Source organism: Oncorhynchus tshawytscha, linkage group LG21, assembly GCF_018296145.1.
Source record: "Oncorhynchus tshawytscha isolate Ot180627B linkage group LG21, Otsh_v2.0, whole genome shotgun sequence".
NCBI classification, from domain to species: Eukaryota; Metazoa; Chordata; class Actinopteri; order Salmoniformes; family Salmonidae; genus Oncorhynchus; species Oncorhynchus tshawytscha.
In genome coordinates this window covers 32,576,788-32,595,948 of record NC_056449.1, presented here as the reverse complement: position 1 = coordinate 32,595,948, position 19,161 = coordinate 32,576,788, and the positions used below count along the sequence as shown (strand labels likewise).

General features: G+C 46.7%; 1 protein-coding gene across 1 annotated transcript in view; it reads right to left on the bottom strand.

The window, feature by feature from the left end:
- Positions 1-19,161, bottom strand: part of LOC112236575 (cohesin subunit SA-2-like) — a 35,683-nt gene extending 16,522 nt beyond the window's left edge. Inside the window, exons 1-18 of the mRNA XM_042303340.1 lie at positions 18,976-19,161; positions 15,979-16,107; positions 15,799-15,877; positions 14,066-14,218; positions 12,874-13,047; positions 12,480-12,684; positions 12,237-12,388; positions 11,166-11,239; positions 10,924-11,047; positions 10,714-10,812; positions 10,371-10,450; positions 9,762-9,869; positions 7,525-7,636; positions 7,269-7,386; positions 7,087-7,190; positions 6,710-6,802; positions 6,533-6,622; positions 5,136-5,339 (exon numbers count right to left, since the gene is read on the bottom strand). Of these exons, the coding sequence (XP_042159274.1) occupies positions 5,136-5,339; positions 6,533-6,622; positions 6,710-6,802; positions 7,087-7,190; positions 7,269-7,386; positions 7,525-7,636; positions 9,762-9,869; positions 10,371-10,450; positions 10,714-10,812; positions 10,924-11,047; positions 11,166-11,239; positions 12,237-12,388; positions 12,480-12,684; positions 12,874-13,047; positions 14,066-14,218; positions 15,799-15,877; positions 15,979-16,022 (2,013 nt within the window). The 5' untranslated portion in view covers positions 16,023-16,107; positions 18,976-19,161. The remainder of the gene's footprint in view (positions 1-5,135; positions 5,340-6,532; positions 6,623-6,709; positions 6,803-7,086; positions 7,191-7,268; positions 7,387-7,524; positions 7,637-9,761; positions 9,870-10,370; positions 10,451-10,713; positions 10,813-10,923; positions 11,048-11,165; positions 11,240-12,236; positions 12,389-12,479; positions 12,685-12,873; positions 13,048-14,065; positions 14,219-15,798; positions 15,878-15,978; positions 16,108-18,975) is intronic.

The window sequence follows — 19,161 nt, the reverse complement described above, 5'->3', positions numbered from 1 at the left end:
TCAACCACACACACACACAGACCAGTGTCAACCACACACACACACAGACAGACCAGTGTCAACCACACACACACACACACACACACACACACACACACAGACCAGTGTCAACCACACACACACACACAGACAGACCAGTGTCAACCACACACACACACACAGACAGACCAGTGTCAACCACACACACACACACACAGACAGACCAGTGTCAACCACACACACACACACACACACACAGACAGACCAGTGTCAACCACACACACACACACACACAGACAGACCAGTGTCAACCACACACACACACACAGACAGACCAGTGTCAACCACACACACACACACAGACAGACCAGTGTCAACCACACACACACACACACAGACAGACCAGTGTCAACCACACACACACACACACAGACAGACCAGTGTCAACCACACACACACACACACAGACAGACCAGTGTCAACCACACACACACACACACACAGACAGACCAGTGTCAACCACACACACACACACACAGACAGACCAGTGTCAACCACACACACACACACAGACAGACCAGTGTCAACCACACACACACACACACACACACAGACAGACCAGTGTCAACCACACACACACACACACACAGACAGACCAGTGTCAACCACACACACACACACAGACAGACCAGTGTCAACCACACACACACACACAGACCGACCAGTGTCAACCACACACACACACACACACAGACAGACCAGTGTCAACCACACACACACACCAGTGTCAACCACACACACACACAGACAGACCAGTGTCAACCACACACACACACAGACAGACCAGTGTCAACCACACACACTCACAGACAGACCAGTGTCAACCACACACACAGACAGACCAGTGTCAACCACACACACACAGACCAGTGTCAACCACACACACACACAGACAGACCAGTGTCAACCACACACACACACACAGACAGACCAGTGTCAACCACACACACACACACACACACACACAGACAGACCAGTGTCAACCACACACACACACACACACAGACAGACCAGTGTCAACCACACACACACACACACACAGACAGACCAGTGTCAACCACACACACACACACAGACAGACCAGTGTCAACCACACACACACACACACACACAGACAGACCAGTGTCAACCACACACACACACACACACAGACAGACCAGTGTCAACCACACACACACACACAGACAGACCAGTGTCAACCACACACACACACACAGACAGACCAGTGTCAACCACACACACACACACACAGACCAGTGTCAACCACACACACACACACACACACACACACAGACAGACCAGTGTCAACCACACACACACACCAGTGTCAACCACACACACACCAGTGTCAACCACACACACACACAGACAGACCAGTGTCAACCACACACACACACAGACAGACCAGTGTCAACCACACACACACACAGACAGACCAGTGTCAACCACACACACACACAGACAGACCAGTGTCAACCACACACACACACAGACAGACCAGTGTCAACCACACACACACACAGACAGACCAGTGTCAACCACACACACACACAGACAGACCAGTGTCAACCACACACACACACACACACACAGACCAGTGTCAACCACACAGACAGACCAGTGTCAACCACACACACACACACAGACCAGTGTCAACCACACACACACACACACAAAAATACAGACTCAACCACACACACACACACAGACCAGTGTCAACCACCCACACACACACACACACACACACACACACACACAGACAGACCAGTGTCAACCACACACACACAGACAGACCAGTGTCAACCACACACACACACAGACAGACCAGTGTCAACCACACACACACACACACACACAGACAGACCAGTGTCAACCACACACACACACACACAAATACAGACTCAACCACACACACACACACACAAAAATACAGACTCAACCACACACACACACACAGACCAGTGTCAACCACACACACACACACAGACCAGTGTCAACCACACACACACACACAGACCAGTGTCAACCACACACACACACACAGACAGACCAGTGTCAACCACACACACACACACAGACAGACCAGTGTCAACCACACACACACACACAGACAGACCAGTGTCAACCACACACACACACACACAGACAGACCAGTGTCAACCACACACACACAGACAGACAGACCAGTGTCAACCACACACACACACACAGACAGACCAGTGTCAACCACACACACACACACAGACAGACCAGTGTCAACCACACACACACACACAGACAGACCAGTGTCAACCACACACACACACACACACAGACCAGTGTCAACCACACACACACACACAGACCAGTGTCAACCACACACACACACAGACAGACCAGTGTCAACCACACACAGACAGACAGACCAGTGTCAACCACACAGACAGACAGACCAGTGTCAACCACACACAGACAGACCAGTGTCAACCACACACAGACAGACCAGTGTCAACCACACACAGACAGACCAGTGTCAACCACACACAGACAGACCAGTGTCAACCACACACACACAGACAGACCAGTGTCAACCACACACACACACACAGACCAGTGTCAACCACACACACACACACAGACCAGTGTCAGTGTCAACCACACACACACACACACACACACACAGACCAGTGTCAGTATCAACCACAGACACAGACCAGTGTCAGTATCAACCACAGACCAGTGTCAGTATCAACCACAGACCAGTGTCAGTATCAACCACAGACCAGTGTCAGTGTCAACCACAGACCAGTGTCAGTGTCAACCACACACACACACACAGACCAGTCTCAGTGTCAACCACACACACACACACACCAGTGTCAACCACACACACACACACACACACACACACACACACACAGACCAGTGTCAGTATCAACCACAGACCAGTGTCAGTATCAACCACAGACCAGTGTCAGTATCAACCACAGACCAGTGTCAGTATCAACCACAGACCAGTGTCAGTATCAACCACAGACCAGTGTCAGTATCAACCACAGACCAGTGTCAGTATCAACCACAGACCAGTGTCAGTATCAACCACAGACCAGTGTCAGTATCAACCACAGACCAGTGTCAGTATCAACCACAGACCAGTGTCAGTATCAACCACAGACCAGTGTCAGTATCAACCACAGACCAGTGTCAGTATCAACCACAGACCAGTGTCAGTATCAACCACAGACACAGACCAGTGTCAGTATCAACCACAGACACAGACCAGTGTCAGTATCAACCACAGACACAGACCAGTGTCAGTATCAACCACAGACACAGACCAGTGTCAGTATCAACCACAGACACAGACCAGTGTCAGTATCGACCACAGACGCAGACCAGTGTCAGTATCAACCACACACACAGACCAGTGTATCAACCACAGAGACAGACCAGTGTCAGTATCAACCACACGCAGACAGAGACAGACCAGTGTCAACCACACGCAGACAGAGACAGACCAGTATCAACCACACGCAGACAGAGACAGACCAGTGTCAGTATCAACCACACACACAGACCAGTGTCAGTATCAACCACACACACAGACCAGTGTCAGTATCAACCACACGCAGACAGACGCAGACCAGTGTCAGTATCAACCACAGACGCAGACCAGTGTCAGTATCGACCACAGACGCAGACCAGTGTCAGTATCGACCACAGACGCAGGCCAGTGTCAGTATCGACCACAGACGCAGGCCGGTGTCAGTATCGACCACAGACGCAGGCCAGTGTCAGTATCGACCACAGACGCAGGCCGGTGTCAGTATCGACCACAGACGCAGGCCGGTGTCAGTATCGACCACAGACGCAGGCCGGTGTCAGTATCGACCACAGACGCAGGCCGGTGTCAGTATCGACCACAGACGCAGGCCGGTGTCAGTATCGACCACAGACGCAGGCCAGTGTCAGTATCGACCACAGACGCAGACCAGTGTCAGTATCGACCACAGACGCAGACCAGTGTCAGTATCGACCACAGACGCAGACCAGTGTCAGTATCGACCACAGACGCAGGCCAGTGTCAGTATCGACCACAGACGCAGGCCGGTGTCAGTATCGGCCACAGACGCAGGCCGGTGTCAGTATCGACCACAGACGCAGGCCGGTGTCAGTATCGACCACAGACGCAGGCCGGTGTCAGTATCGACCACAGACGCAGACCAGTGTCAGTATCGACCACAGACGCAGACCAGTGTCAGTATCGACCACAGACGCAGACCAGTGTCAGTATCGACCACAGACGCAGACCAGTGTCAGTATCGACCACAGACGCAGACCAGTGTCAGTATCGACCACAGACGCAGACCAGTGTCAGTATCGACCACAGACGCAGACCAGTGTCAGTATCGACCACAGACGCAGACCAGTGTCAGTATCGACCACAGACGCAGACCAGTGTCAGTATCGACCACAGACGCAGACCAGTGTCAGTATCGACCACAGACGCAGACCAGTGTCAGTATCGACCACAGACGCAGACCAGTGTCAGTATCGACCACAGGCGCAGACCAGTGTCAGTATAGACCACAGACGCAGACCAGTGTCAGTATAGACCACAGACGCAGACCAGTGTCAGTATCGACCACAGACGCAGACCAGTGTCAGTATCGACCACAGACGCAGACCAGTGTCAGTATCGACCACACGCAGACCAGTGTCAGTATCGACCACACACAGACCAGTGTCAGTATCGACCACACGCAGACCAGTGTCAGTATCGACCACACGCAGACCAGTGTCAGTATCGACCACACACAGACCAGTGTCAGTATCGACCACACACAGACCAGTGTCAGTATCGACCACACACAGACAGAGACAGACCAGTGTCAGTATCGACCACACACACAGACAGACCAGTGTCAGTATCAACCACACACAGACTGGTCCACTCCCCCTAATTGATGTAAAATGAAGGCTGGTGGTAGAAAGTCCCTCTGGCCCAAACAGCTTTCTCACTCTGAGCGCTCTCCTCCAATCCCCTCTCACCCCTTGTAGGAAGTCCTTTAACTGTCTGTTGATTGTGCACCGGTTCATTCTCCCATTCCTCTCACCTCTTGTAAGAAGTCTTCCAGCAGTCTGTTGAATTTGTCCACCATTTCATCCAGAAGCTGTGACCTGGCGATGTCCACTCTGTTAAAGATGGTGAACTCCTCGTTGCAGAGAGCGTGGTAGGTCTTCGAGCACGCCTCCAGAACCTCTGTGTCCGTGTGTTTCTCCACGATCTCCCTGATCTGACGCAGCAACGCCTCCAAGTGCTAGAAGAAGAGGGGGGGAGTCGGGAAATAGCTTTTAGAGACGTCTTGCAGTGTTATGCATTTGATATTTCACAGCTGTCATTGTACTGCACAGTGCTTTGAATTAGACTACAGTGCAGGGTCGGGGGTTAGAGTTTGAATTAGACTACAGTGTAGGGTCGGGGGTTAGAGTTTGAATTAGACTACAGTGCAGGGTCGGGGTTAGAGTTTGAATTAGACTACAGTGCAGGGTCGGGGGTTAGAGTTTGAATTAGACTACAGTGCAGGGTCGGGGGTTAGAGTTTGAATTAGACTACAGTGCAGGGTCGGGGTTAGAGTTTGAATTAGACTACAGTGTAGGGTCGGGGTTAGAGTTTGAATTAGACTACAGTGCAGGGTCGGGGGTTAGAGTTTGAATTAGACTACAGTGCAGGGTCGGGGTTAGAGTTTGAATTAGACTACAGTGCAGGGTCGGGGTTAGAGTTTGAATTAGACTACAGTGTAGGGTCGGGGGTTAGAGTTTGAATTAGACTACAGTGCAGGGTCGGGGGTTAGAGTTTGAATTAGACTTACAGTGCAGGGTCGGGGTTAGAGTTTGAATTAGACTACAGTGTAGGGTCGGGGTTAGAGTTTGAATTAGACTACAGTGTAGGGTCGGGGTTAGAGTTTGAATTAGACTACAGTGCAGGGTCGGGGTTAGAGTTTGAATTAGACTACAGTGTAGGGTCGGGGTTAGAGTTTGAATAAGACTACAGTGTAGGGTCGGGGGTTAGAGTTTGAATAAGACTACAGTGCAGGGTCGGGGGTTAGAGTTTGAATTAGACTACAGTGCAGGGTCGGGGTTAGAGTTTGAATTAGACTACAGTGCAGGGTCGGGGTTAGAGTTTGAATTAGACTACAGTGCAGGGTCGGGGTTAGAGTTTGAATTAGACTTACAGTGCAGGGTCGGGGTTAGAGTTTGAATTAGACTTACAGTGCAGGGTCGGGGGTTAGAGTTTGAATTAGACTACAGTGCAGGGTCGGGGTTAGAGTTTGAATTAGACTACAGTGCAGGGTCGGGGTTAGAGTTTGAATTAGACTACAGTGCAGGGTCGGGGTTAGAGTTTGAATTAGACTACAGTGCAGGGTCGGGGGTTAGAGTTTGAATTAGACTACAGTGCAGGGTCGGGGGTTAGAGTTTGAATTAGACTATAGTGTAGGGTCGGGGGTTAGACCTTCTCTAGTCGTCCTGTGGTGTAGATATCCAGGTCAAAGAACTGAGGGAGCTGCAGCAGGTTGGTCACCTTCTCTGTATCTATGGAGTACTGAAACAAAGAGAGGCAGCACACTCACACACAGTACTGCATGCAGAGGACACACTTTTATTAGAGGGTGCAGGTGTAGTGTCCTACCTTGGCCAGCAGAGGGGGTAATGTCACAGCAAACAGCTCTGTCATTCTGGTCCTGTCATCTAGCTGGGTCTTCTTCTCCTTCGCTGTCATCACCTGGCGGGAGAACAAACACCATTGTAAATACAACCCATGTTTATTTATTTTCACTTTTGTACTTAAACTATTTGCACATAGTAACAAAACTTTACATAGCCATGACATTTGAAATGTCTTTATTCTTTTGAAACTCGTGAGTGCGATGTTTACTGTTCATTTTTTATTGTTTATTATCTATTTCGCTTGCTTTGGCAATATAAACATAAGTTTCCCATGCCAATGAAGCCCATTGACTTGAGAGACAGAGAGAGTTCCCTTTTCTGACCAGTCTAGTGTCTTACCCTCTTCCCAGTTCCGCGGCCTACGGGCGGGTGGCACTCTGCTGCCTGGCGCACCGTACACAGCATTATCTCTATGAGAGCCGTCTCCTGTCTGTCTGTCAGGGCTACACACACCAGATATATGAGAGACAAGGTATAGAGGTTATGGGTCAAAGGTCAAGTATAGAGGTCAGAGGTCATACCTTCCTCCCCTGGCACAGGGTCGTCCAGTAGCAGGCTGGTCATACACTCCCAGTCCTTCAGTAGGTCTGCTCCACTCTCCCACAGAGAGTCCACCAGGTACGCAGCGTGCTCATGGAGCTGGAATATACACAGGAGAGATAAGCAGGGGCAGGGTATTTCTCCCAGTGAGTCTTGTAAGTATGCAGCATGTTCATGGAGGTAGAGACAAGGTCAGAGACCATGTGTGTGTGTGTGTGTGTGTGTGTGTGTGTGTACCTCGCTCTCCAGGAAGAAGAAAACAGTAGTTTTGATGAGGTTGGCATTGGGGCTTTGTCTTCCTCTCCTCTTGGGGGCGCCCTCCTCTTCTGGCTCCCGCGTACTGAACAGTCTGGAGAGCAGAGTCACGAGTATTAGCTTTAGAAAACTATATCAAATTACCCTAAATATACAAAAGTATGTGGACACCCCTTCAAATTAGTGGATTTGGCTATTTCAGCAACACCCGTTACTGACAGGTGTATAAAAGTCAGGCACGTTGCCATGCAATCTCCATAGACAAACAGTAACAGTAGAATGGCCTTACTGAAGAGCTCAGTGACCTTCAACGTGGCACCATCATAAAGTCAGTGATTTAAATTTCTAGCCCTGCTAGAGCTGCCCCAGTCAACTGTAAGTGGTGTTATTGTGAGGTGGGAACTTCTAGGAGCAACAACAGCTCAGCGAAGTGGTAGGCCACACAAGCTCACAGAACGGGACTGCTGAGTACTGAAGTGCGTAAAAATCTGTCCTTGTTTGCAACTCACTACTGAGCTCCAAACGGCCTCTGAAAGCATCTTCAGCACAAGAACTGTTCATCGAGAGACCCATGAAATGGGTTTCCATGGCCGAGCAGCCACACACAAGCCTAAGATCACCATGCGCGACGCCAAGCATATGGGTGGTTGTAAAGATGGGGAGAGGTCTGTCCATAATAACGAGATGCTCTGCTGCAGGCTCTAGTTTTGTCTTATCTTGATTATGGTCCAGTCATGTGGAAGAGTGCTGCAAGGAAAGACCTAGTTAAGCTGCATCTGGCCCAGAACAGAGCAGCATGTCTTGTTCTTCATTGTAAACAGAGGGCTGATATAAATACTATGCTGCCAGTCTCTCTGGCTGAGAGTTGAGGAGAGACCGACTGCATCACTTCTTTTTATAAGAAACAATGTGTGGAAAAACCAAAATTGTTTGCATAATGAACTTACACTTCCTCCACCAGACATGCCACCAGTCCCCAAATCCAGATCAAATTCAACTAAATGTACAGTATGATATAGAGCCATGTAACTCCTATCTCATATTGCTCAAATGAACAGCAAATCCGGTTAAAAAAAACCCAGATAAAGCAACACCTCGCGGCACAGCGCCTCTCCCCTATTTGACATAGACAGTTTGTGTATTGACATGCATCTATGCCTTTAAAGAAATGTCATTGATGTAGTTCTGTCCTTGTCTATTAATGTTCTGTAACATGTCATGGTTCATGTGGACCCCAGGAAGAGTAGCTGCTGCTTCGCAAACAGCTAATGGGGATCCTGATAAAATACCAAAGTGTCGGCTGGAGAGGTGTAAAGCTCGCCACCATTAGACTCTGGAGCAGTGGAAACGCGTTCTCTGGGGGGATGAATCACGCTACACCATCTGGCAGTCCGACAAAGTAATCTGGGTTTGGCGGATGCCATGACAACGTTACCTGCCCCAATGCATAGTGCCAACTGTAACGTTTGGCGGAGGAATAATGGTCTGGGGCTAGGCCCCTTAGCTCTAGTGAAAGGAATTTTTAACACTACAGCATACAATGACATTCTAGACGATTCTGTCCTTCCAACTTTGTGGCAACAATTTGGGTAAGGCCCTTTCCTGTTCCAGCATGACAAAGCCCCCGTGCACAAAGCGAGGTCCACTCTGGTTTGTCGAGATCTGTGTGGAAGAACTTGACTGGCCTACAGAGCCCCCTGACCTCAACTCCATCGAACACTTTTGGGATGAATTGGAACTACCTCACCAATGCACTTGTGGCTGAATGGAAGCAAGTCCCCGCAGCAATGTTCTAACATCTAGTGGAAAGCCTTCCCAGAAGAGTGGAGGTTGTTATAGCAGCAATGTTCCAACATCTAGTGGAAAACCTTCCTAGAAGAGTGTTATAGACTGTTATAGCAGCAAAGGGGGGACCAACTCCATATTAATGCCCATGATTTTGGAATGAGATGTTTGACGAGCAGGTGTCCACATACTTTTGGTCATGTAGTGTAGTGTATATAAACCTCACTTATAGGCACTAGCCCATAAGTGAGGAAGTAGCATCACATTTGACATTTTGCAGGACGATCTCTTGAACTGCACCATTTGTTTTCAAGAGTGTTTTGATTGATTGATTGATTGATTGATTGATTGATTGATTGGACTTAAGAGAAAATAAATACATGATAGAAGAACATGTGACAACAGATTAAATAAAAAATGTAAATAAATCCTACTTCTTGAAGAGGAACTCCCCAGCTGCTATGGCGACCGGTCGGTGGGCGGAGTAGACCAGGTGATAGACGCTCTCACAGTCCTCCGGGCTCAGTACCTCATCTGTACTACTGTAATACACACACCATACATACAGTCCTCCGGGCTCAGTATCTCATCTGTACTACTGTAATATACACACCATACATACAGTCCCCCGGGCTCAGTACCTCATCTGTACTACTGTAATATACACACCATACATACAGTCCCCCGGGCTCAGTATCTCATCTGTACTACTGTAATACACACACCATACATACAGTCCCCCGGGCTCAGTATCTCATCTGTACTACTGTAATACACACACCATACATACAGTCCCCGGGCTCAGTATCTCATCTGTACTACTGTAATACACACACCATACATACAGTCCCCCAGGCTCAGTATCTCATCTGTACTACTGTAATATACACACCATACATACAGTCCCCCAGGCTCAGTATCTCATCTGTACTACTGTAATACACACACCATACATACAGTCCCCCGGGCTCAGTATCTCATCTGTACTACTGTAATATACACAGTATAGATTAAACACTGAAAGCTGAACTGTAGCAACTTACTGTAGTACCAGAGTGAGCAGTTTAATTGCTTGTACTGCGACATCGTACTCCTTGTCTAGAGTCATGGAGACAATGCGGTCCTGTGAAGAGAGGAAATGAATGACAAAGATTTCAGATTTAGCTGAAATACTTCTACTCAAAATCAACAGGTGATAGTAGTGGTTCAGGCAGGAAAGACCTCTACTCAAAACCGCTGGGGCCACCCATATGAAACTCATGAACGTACTACTTCCTGTAAGCCCTGTTGGATAAAATAGTCTGCTAAATGGCATTTGTTATGAAAATTGAGCCTTGAGGCAACTAGTTGTAGTGTGTTCATGTGTCCACCAGGTGGCGCTCTGACCTTGAAGCGGCTGGTGAACAGCTCCAGTCTGGTGTTCAGTTCTCTGTTGTAGTAGAGACCCTGCAGAGCTGTCAAACATTTCAGACGTACCTCGCCTTGCTACACACACACACACACACGCGTTAGAATTACACACACAAACTCGTTAGAAGTGCACACACTCCTAACTCAAACAACACCTTGCTGACAAGCATGCGCACTCTCCCTCACCTTGTCGTGCATGGTCCAGCCTACGTATTTCAGGTAGCTGTCGTTGAGGAAGGCATCACTGTACAGCTTCATCCACATTCCTATCTCCTCTATAGTGATAGCTCTGATCTCTGCTATGGCATCACTGTAACACAACACACAACCGTCATCATACATTTTCCCTCTGTATAGAGGGTATCTCAAATTAAATCCATCCTATTTATGATCATTACTATGATGAGAACAATGGACAGGCCACGTACCGATATCGGTGTACAAACACACCCTTGAATATAGCATTCATCATGTTTTCAATTTCGTCCTGATTTTCTTGAAGCTGAAATTAGAACAAGAAATCAGTAAGATACAATTTTGATCAGGGTTCATCAGGCTGAACTTCAAGATAACCAAACATTACAGAGAGATAGCTAGTATAGTTATGAAGGCACTGAGGTGTATAATTACAGTGTTTCATGTTGTTCTGATAGGGTTGTATTAGTAGTAGGAGACAGCAGTGTTTCATGTTGTTCTGGTAGGGTTGTATTAGTAGTAGGAGACAGCAGTGTTTCATGTTGTTCTGGTAGGGTTGTATTAGTAGTAGGAGACAGCAGTGTTTCATGTTGTTCTGGTAGGGTTGTATTAGTAGTAGGAGACAGCAGTGTTTCATGTTGTTCTGGTAGGGTTGTATTAGTAGTAGGAGACAGCAGTGTTTCATGTTGTTCTGGTAGGGTTGTATTAGTAGTAGGAGACAGCAGTGTTTCATGTTGTTCTGGTAGGGTTGTATTAGTAGTAGGAGACAGCAGTGTTTCATGTTGTTCTGGTAGGGTTGTATTAGTAGTAGGAGACAGCAGTGTTTCATGTTGTTCTGGTAGGGTTGTATTAGTAGTAGGAGACAGCAGTGTTTCATGTTGTTCTGGTGGAGTCGCAGTAGAATGATCGGGCAGATGGAAGCCCAGTGGGACATAGTGTTATGTAAACTAGGACACAACCATTGATGCCAGCTCAACCACAGGGCCTAGTAGAACCCTTTAACTCTGTCTGACTGCAGGCTAACTGACTGGTTATGCTCCTACAGCATGTCTTCAAGCATCCTCATCTCTAAATGTAATACATTGTCTGATTGGAAAACAACTCTCACAAAGCTGCTGCACCTGGGTAACTTGTCTGTGCAGCGAGGGTGTTTTAGAAAGCACATTCTGAGAAGCAGCGAGAACAGACAACCCTGGAAGGAAAACGTGAGCCAAACTAATCTTAAACCAAAGGCCCAAGAAGCCTTACCCAGTTCCCCAACCCTTAACCCAGGAGGAGCCTAACTCTGACCTCATCCCGCTCACCTCTTTGCGTTTCTGCAGCAGTAGCTCCAGCCGGTCGTTGGCTCTCTTAGCGACCATCTTGTTTCTCTCTGTCTCATACTGCCGCTGTGTGTTGTCCATGTTGATGCTCAGGTTCAGAGCTACATTCACCAGGGCTGTCATCAGCTTCATAGCTACATACACACACAGTTAATCAGCATGCCCAGGGAAGACAGAAATAACCGACTAACACAGACAGACATATCCCCTCACCAACTCCCTTACCTGCCAGTGTGCTGGTGTGCCTGAAGGCTCGGACCTGTGAGTCCGACAGTCCGGTGAGGAGCGATATGACCGTGTCCATGAGGTACTCATCATAGATGATGCTGTACTGACACTGTCTCACCAAGACAGCAATGAACTCACAGAAACTACCCTTAAACTTCTTCCACAGCGGACCTGCCATGGTCAGAGGGTAGTCTCCGCTGTCCTATAGAGGGGGAGGAGGAGGGTGGAGAGAGAAGGTTTATGGGAGTTATGGCTTCATTATTGCATGCAACTCAAAGGGTAATGACATCTAAAACTGAACCAATCAACTGGTACATTTCAGGTGACTGACTAAACTTTAACCCAGAGTGATGCACCTACCACGTCTCACACACTCACACACAAAACCTACCTCGTCAAACTCCTCCGTCATCCTCCTGATGATCTCAGAGTTCTGCATGTTTCTGAACATCTCTCCACTGACCACTCCTTTACAGCCAGAACACTGGATGAAGAAGTTGATGAGGTCTAGCAGAGCCATGTCCCTGTCGGTTTTATATGCCTCAATCCAGTCATCCACCACAGACTGGAGCAAGGACAAACAGCAGAGATAGACAATAAGTACAACTAACATATGTGTTTCAACTCTAATAAAGCTGATCTGGTCATTCAATAATCAAGAACTGTTGATAATCAAATAAACGATTGGCCTGTTAAAGGCCTAAACCACTTCTGTGTATAGGCTCACAGATACACTATGCTTTTCACACACTGTAAATGTTACAAACACTATATATACAAAAGTATGTGGACACCCATATGAGTGGATTCGGCTATTTCAGCCACACCAGTTGCTGACAGGTGTATAAAAAAAAATATATATATATTTTTTTTTTAAATTAAATATAGTCGGGCACATAGCCATGCAATCTCCATAGACAAAGATTGACCGTATAATGGCCTTACTGAAGAGCGCAGTGACTTTCAACATGGCACCGTCCTAGGATGCCACCTTTCCAACAAGTCAGTGTGTCAAATTTCTGCCCTGCTAGAGCTGCCCCGGTCAACTGTTGTTGTGAAGTGGAAATGTCTAGGACCAACAACTTGGCGAAGTGGTAGGCCACAAAAGCTCACTGAACATGATTGCCAAGTGCTGAAGCGTGTAAAAATCACCTGTCCTTGGTTGCAAGCCTCACTACCGAGTTCCAAACTGCCTCTGGAAGCAACATCAGCACAAGTACTGTTCGTCGAGAGATTCATGAAATGGGTTTCCATGGCCAAGCAGCCGCACACAAGCCTAAGATCACTATGCGCAATGCCAAGCGTCAACTGGAGTGGTGTAAAGCTCGCTGCCTTGGGAACAACAAATTGCAAGCCAGCACTAATCGCCCAGCGTCAGTGCCCGACCTCACTAATGCTTGTGGCTGAATGGAAGCAAGTCCCCGCAGCAATGATCCAACATCTAGTGGAAAACCTTCCCGAAGAGTGGAGGCTGTTATAGCAGCAAATGGGGAGACCATATTAATGCCTAAGATTTGGGAATGAGATGTTCGACGAGCAGCTGTCCACATACTTTTGGTCACGCAGCGTATACACACACACACCTGCATGGCGCTTTTGCCCATCTTGACAACCTCGAACAGCATCAGGTTCTCCATGCCATTCTCCTGGTAGTGGCCGTTCATCCTCCCTGCACCCCCCACTCCCTTCCCTCCTTTACCCTTCTCTCCTGCCGCCTTCTTCCCCTTCTTCCCCCCCTGGGATGGAGGGAGTGGTGGAGAGAAAGAGTTGAGAAAAGTCAATAAAAGGTGTAAACAGCATAATACTTACTAACATTACGTGGTGTGTATACAGTAGCTTGGGGATGAAGTGAACATTACCTGGTGTGTATACAGTAGCTTGGGGATGAAGTGAACATTACCTGGTGTGTATACAGTAGCTTGAGGATGAAGTGAACATTACATGGTGTGTATACAGTAGCTTGAGGATGAAGTGAACATTACCTGGTGTGTATACAGTAGCTTGAGGATGAAGTGAACATTACCTGGTGTGTATACAGTAGCTTGGGGATGAAGTGAACATTACCTGGTGTGTATACAGTAGCTTGAGGATGAAGTGAACATTACCTGGTGTGTATACAGTAGCTTGGGGATGAAGTGAACATTACCTGGTGTGTGTATACAGTAGCTTGAGGATGAAGTGAACATTACCTGGTGTGTATACAGTAGCTGGAGGATGAAGTGAACATTACCTGGTGTGTATACAGTAGCTGGAGGATGAAGTGAACATTACATGGTGTGTATACAGTAGCTGGAGGATGAAGTGAACATTACCTGGTGTGTATACAGTAGCTGGAGGATGAAGTGAACATTACATGGTGTGTATACAGTAGCTTGGGGATGAAGTGAACATTATCTGGTGTGTATACAGTAGCTTGAGGATGAAGTGAACATTACCTGGTGTGTATACAGTAGCTTGAGGATGAAGTGAACATTACCTGGTGTGTATACAGTAGCTTGAGGATGAAGTGAACATTACATGGTGTGTATACAGTAGCTTGAGGATGAAGTGAACATTACCTGGTGTGTATACAGTAGCTGGAGGATGAAGTGAACATTACCTGGTGTGTATTGATGGGTTGCATGTTTTGTCATAATATTGTTTTGAACGTACGTGTTGGACTGATGCCCGAATGAGCATTCTACTTAATATGCATCATCAAAGAGCGCTGATGAAGATTTAATTAAAAAATGCATTACATTGGAAATACAATTGCATTCCAAGGGAGGGTCAAATAATTAGTAGGAAAATCTTTTGATGTCACCAGATTGACTTTAGATGCAGTATAACGTTAGGTAGCTAGCTAACATTGAGGAGAGGCCACCGGATTTGAGCTCGCTAACTTTAGCATTGCTAGCCATTTTTGACAAACTTTGCTAGGTAATAACATTGCAATCTCTTTAAAATAAATTTGACGACATGATAATGCTGGAAAAGTTGTTACCTACTAAATATTTTACTACTTTACCAATGTCATGGTATTTCCAGGCACTATAGTGTAATTCAGACTAAACAGTAGTTAGCCTCCATCCAGAATGACTGGGCTTATCACCACTTTAGGACACCACCGACAGAGGACATCTTGTGAACATTCATAACAATGGCATGACCAAAACAGAGGTGCAACCTATGAATAGCCGAGGACGAGGTTCAAAAAATATGTTGAGGTGTATAGCGCGAGGAAGAGGTTCTAATATTACGTTGTGGTGTACAGAGTGAGGAAGGGGTTACAATATGCTGTGTTGTATAGCTTGAGGAAGACGAGGCCTGGTCGTACCTTTCCTTTGGTTGGGTTGATACTGACATCAGGAGCCTCAGAGAAGTCTGTGTCTGAGGAGAAACGGGTGTCCGAATCCCTGGCAAAAACACACACACATTAGAAAGTCTGCTGCATGCCGGTTGACACTCACTCACTCACACACACACACACACACACACCATTGAAGTAGCCACTTACTGAGGATAGTGGAACTCTGACGGTAACTCTGGTGCTGCTATCATTTCTCTATCATGTCTGACCCAACTCAAATAAGAACAGACCTCAGATCCTCAGTGTCCACAAGACAGTGGAACGGTAGCATAGGACCTGGAGGAGAAAACAGAAGGGGAAAAGAATGCATGGGTATTGGAGTTACATTCAGAGAAGACAGCATCCTGACTGGTTGCATCATTGCCTGGAATGGTAACTGCTCGGCCTCCGACCGCAAGGCACTACAGGGGGTAGTGCGAACGGCCCAGTACACCACTAGGACCAAGCCTCCTGCCATCCAGGACCTCTATACCAGGCGAGAAAGGAAGGACCTAAAAATTGTCAAAGACTCCAGCCATCCTAGTCATAGACTGTTCTCTCTGCTACCGCACGGCAAGCGGTACCAGAGCACCAAATCTAGGTGCAAGAGGCTTTTTAACAGCTTCTACCCTCAAGCCATAAGACTCCCGAACATCTAATCAAATGGCTACCCAGGCTATTTGCAGTGCCCCCCCCCCCCTCTTTACACCACTGCTACTCTCTGTTGTAATCATCTATGCATAGTCACTTTAATATCTCTACCTACATGTTCATACTACCTCAACTAACCAGTGCCCCAGCACATTGACTCTGTATCGGTACCCCCCTGTATATAGTCTCGATATTTTATTTGTATTTTTTAACTGCATTGTTGGTTAGGGCCCGGCCCGTAAGTAAGCATTTCACCTGTTGTATTCGGCGCATGTGAGTAATACAATTTAATTTGAGAGGAGTTGTATGATAACCTGCTGCTGAACTTCTACAAAATACACATTGCATCCCCTGAACAGGCCTCAGTATCAGCCAGTGGTTCTTCACACACAGACAAAAAAACACAAAAATACTGCTTTCACATGGTAACAGGGGGCGGGCTCTATCCCTCCTGTCATGCTCAACTGTGAGCTGATTGGCTATGTCGCTCCTTGGTTTACAGGAAACATCACCCCAGGGCTGGACATTGGAACGTCCCCCGTGACCATATAAAGGAGAGTTCACTTCATCCTCCGTTAGAGATCCTAACCAATCAGAACAAAGTATTAACACTAGTTGACATATTACAAAGCAAACAGCAGGGAGCAGAGAGTGGGATACTCAACCAAATTACGACATTAAAAACACATATCTAATAGTTTTCATTTTTATATATAAAAATTAATCAACAATATTGTTAATACTAGTATGTCGTCAGGACGGGTTTTGAGCTACAGGAGGCCAAAATGAGCCTAGCAGCGACCCTATCCTGGGTGTGTCTTAATTACGATCGGGGCATACTGTAGTACTGAGGATTACAGTAGGTGTGTCAATCAAAAAATGAATTGTAAGGACCAACGAGGAATCAATTGCATTTGACTGTAAAATAAAATTGCTCGTGTCTGTAAGTAACCGGTTTATGATTTTTTCCCAGGTTGTAAAAAGCTTATGGAGGAGAAGTGGGGCATCTTTACCCTCATCAACCAGTGAGATGTGAGGAATGGGAAATAGATAGATTCAAACTCAACTTTAAAATGCCAGATAGCAAAGTACTTTATCCCATGGTCTTGAATTAGAACGCGTGACATCCAATACACATTCGACAATTCCAATGGACGTTAGACTTATTTCATGTTATCTAATTGCCCAAAGCCATTATTACAAGCTAAATTCATACATACTTTGTTTGAAATTGGGTCAAATACAGCTACACATGCTAGCAGTGTATTGTACAATACAACTAGGACTGTATTGCCAAGCAATAAAACAGCATCAGCAAGCAACATCCTATGTTTCTTATTGCACAAGCGGAGACAGTATTCGCTCTGGCTGGTTGACTAGAGAGGAAGCCTTGAAGATGGGGACTGAAAAAGTGGCGCCAAACCCGGGTGCCTGGGCAACACAAAGCACGTTAAAACTACATTAGCGATAACTAACGTCGTCGAAATAACAGACAGGAGAGCATCCTGAACAAGACTAGCTACCGTTGGCTAGGTAGTATGACAGCCGCTCTCCTGGGTTTGCTCAGTGACGGCCACTGTCCAGAATTGACACCGGTATAATGTCGAGAGGTTGCCCGGACTGGCTTGCCAAAGAGCTAGCCAGCTAACGAAGCTAGCTAGCTTAACATCATCAGCTGTCATCAGAACGTCACCCTTTACGTACATGAAAATAACAACTTGCCTTCTACGGCTAACGTTAAACCAAGAGTTAAAATGGTATCCTTCAAGTAACGGTAGTACCCACTTTTCTGTAAACTAACTAGTTACAGTTCAAACAGGGCAAAAACACTCGGGAAAATCTCAATTTTGACTGGGTAGCTAACTAACGTTAGCTTAGCATAGCTGCAGCATAGCTACCATTCTCCATCTTGTTATGTTAGCTAGCTAGTTTCATGGCTAGTTAGCTAATTAGCCATGTTAACATTAGCTATCCTAGCCCGTTGCCTGCAAACGAACGGAGTTCGGATAGCCAGCCATATTATCAATAAAACAGTTGATATTTAGCTAGCTAGCTAATACGGCGTGGCCCTCAAAGTTAATGTAAATATCTAAATTAGCTTGTTTATACAACACACTTGTTGTGGAGCAACAGTACAACCATTTAGTTACATAAAAACACCTCGTCCCTACGTCCTCCATCTTGCCTCGGGAGTTCCGATACGTTTCCTACCTAACGTTAACTCCCCAACAGATCAACATTTATTGGATGTAAACAAACACTTTGTTATATATCAGCTTAGCTAGCTTGCTAGATACGTTTCAGTGAAATGGGTCTACTTTCGGGTATGCGTAACACAGATTCTATACAAAAAAAAAAAGTAGCTTGCAGCGCCAGCGGCTAGCTTACGACTTTCCGTAGCTAGCAGCCTCCGCACTTATAGCCTGTTAGCTAGCTAGCATGAGAAGCTAGCTACCAAAAAATTGCTACAAACCAACTAACTTCGAGATTCCACTCCGCCATTTTATAACTTACCCTGTTATTCAATTTATTTCCAAATGAGATACTACTTTGTTGAGTCGTTGTTTGTTCTTATATTGATATTACCACGATTTCCGCAAATGAGTTTGAAACTGGCGGTCAGAGGCGGTTTTGGACGCTCTCTCACCCCGCCACTTGCTCCGTAGTAGGGTTTGTTGTTTCGACGATGAGGGGGAAGGA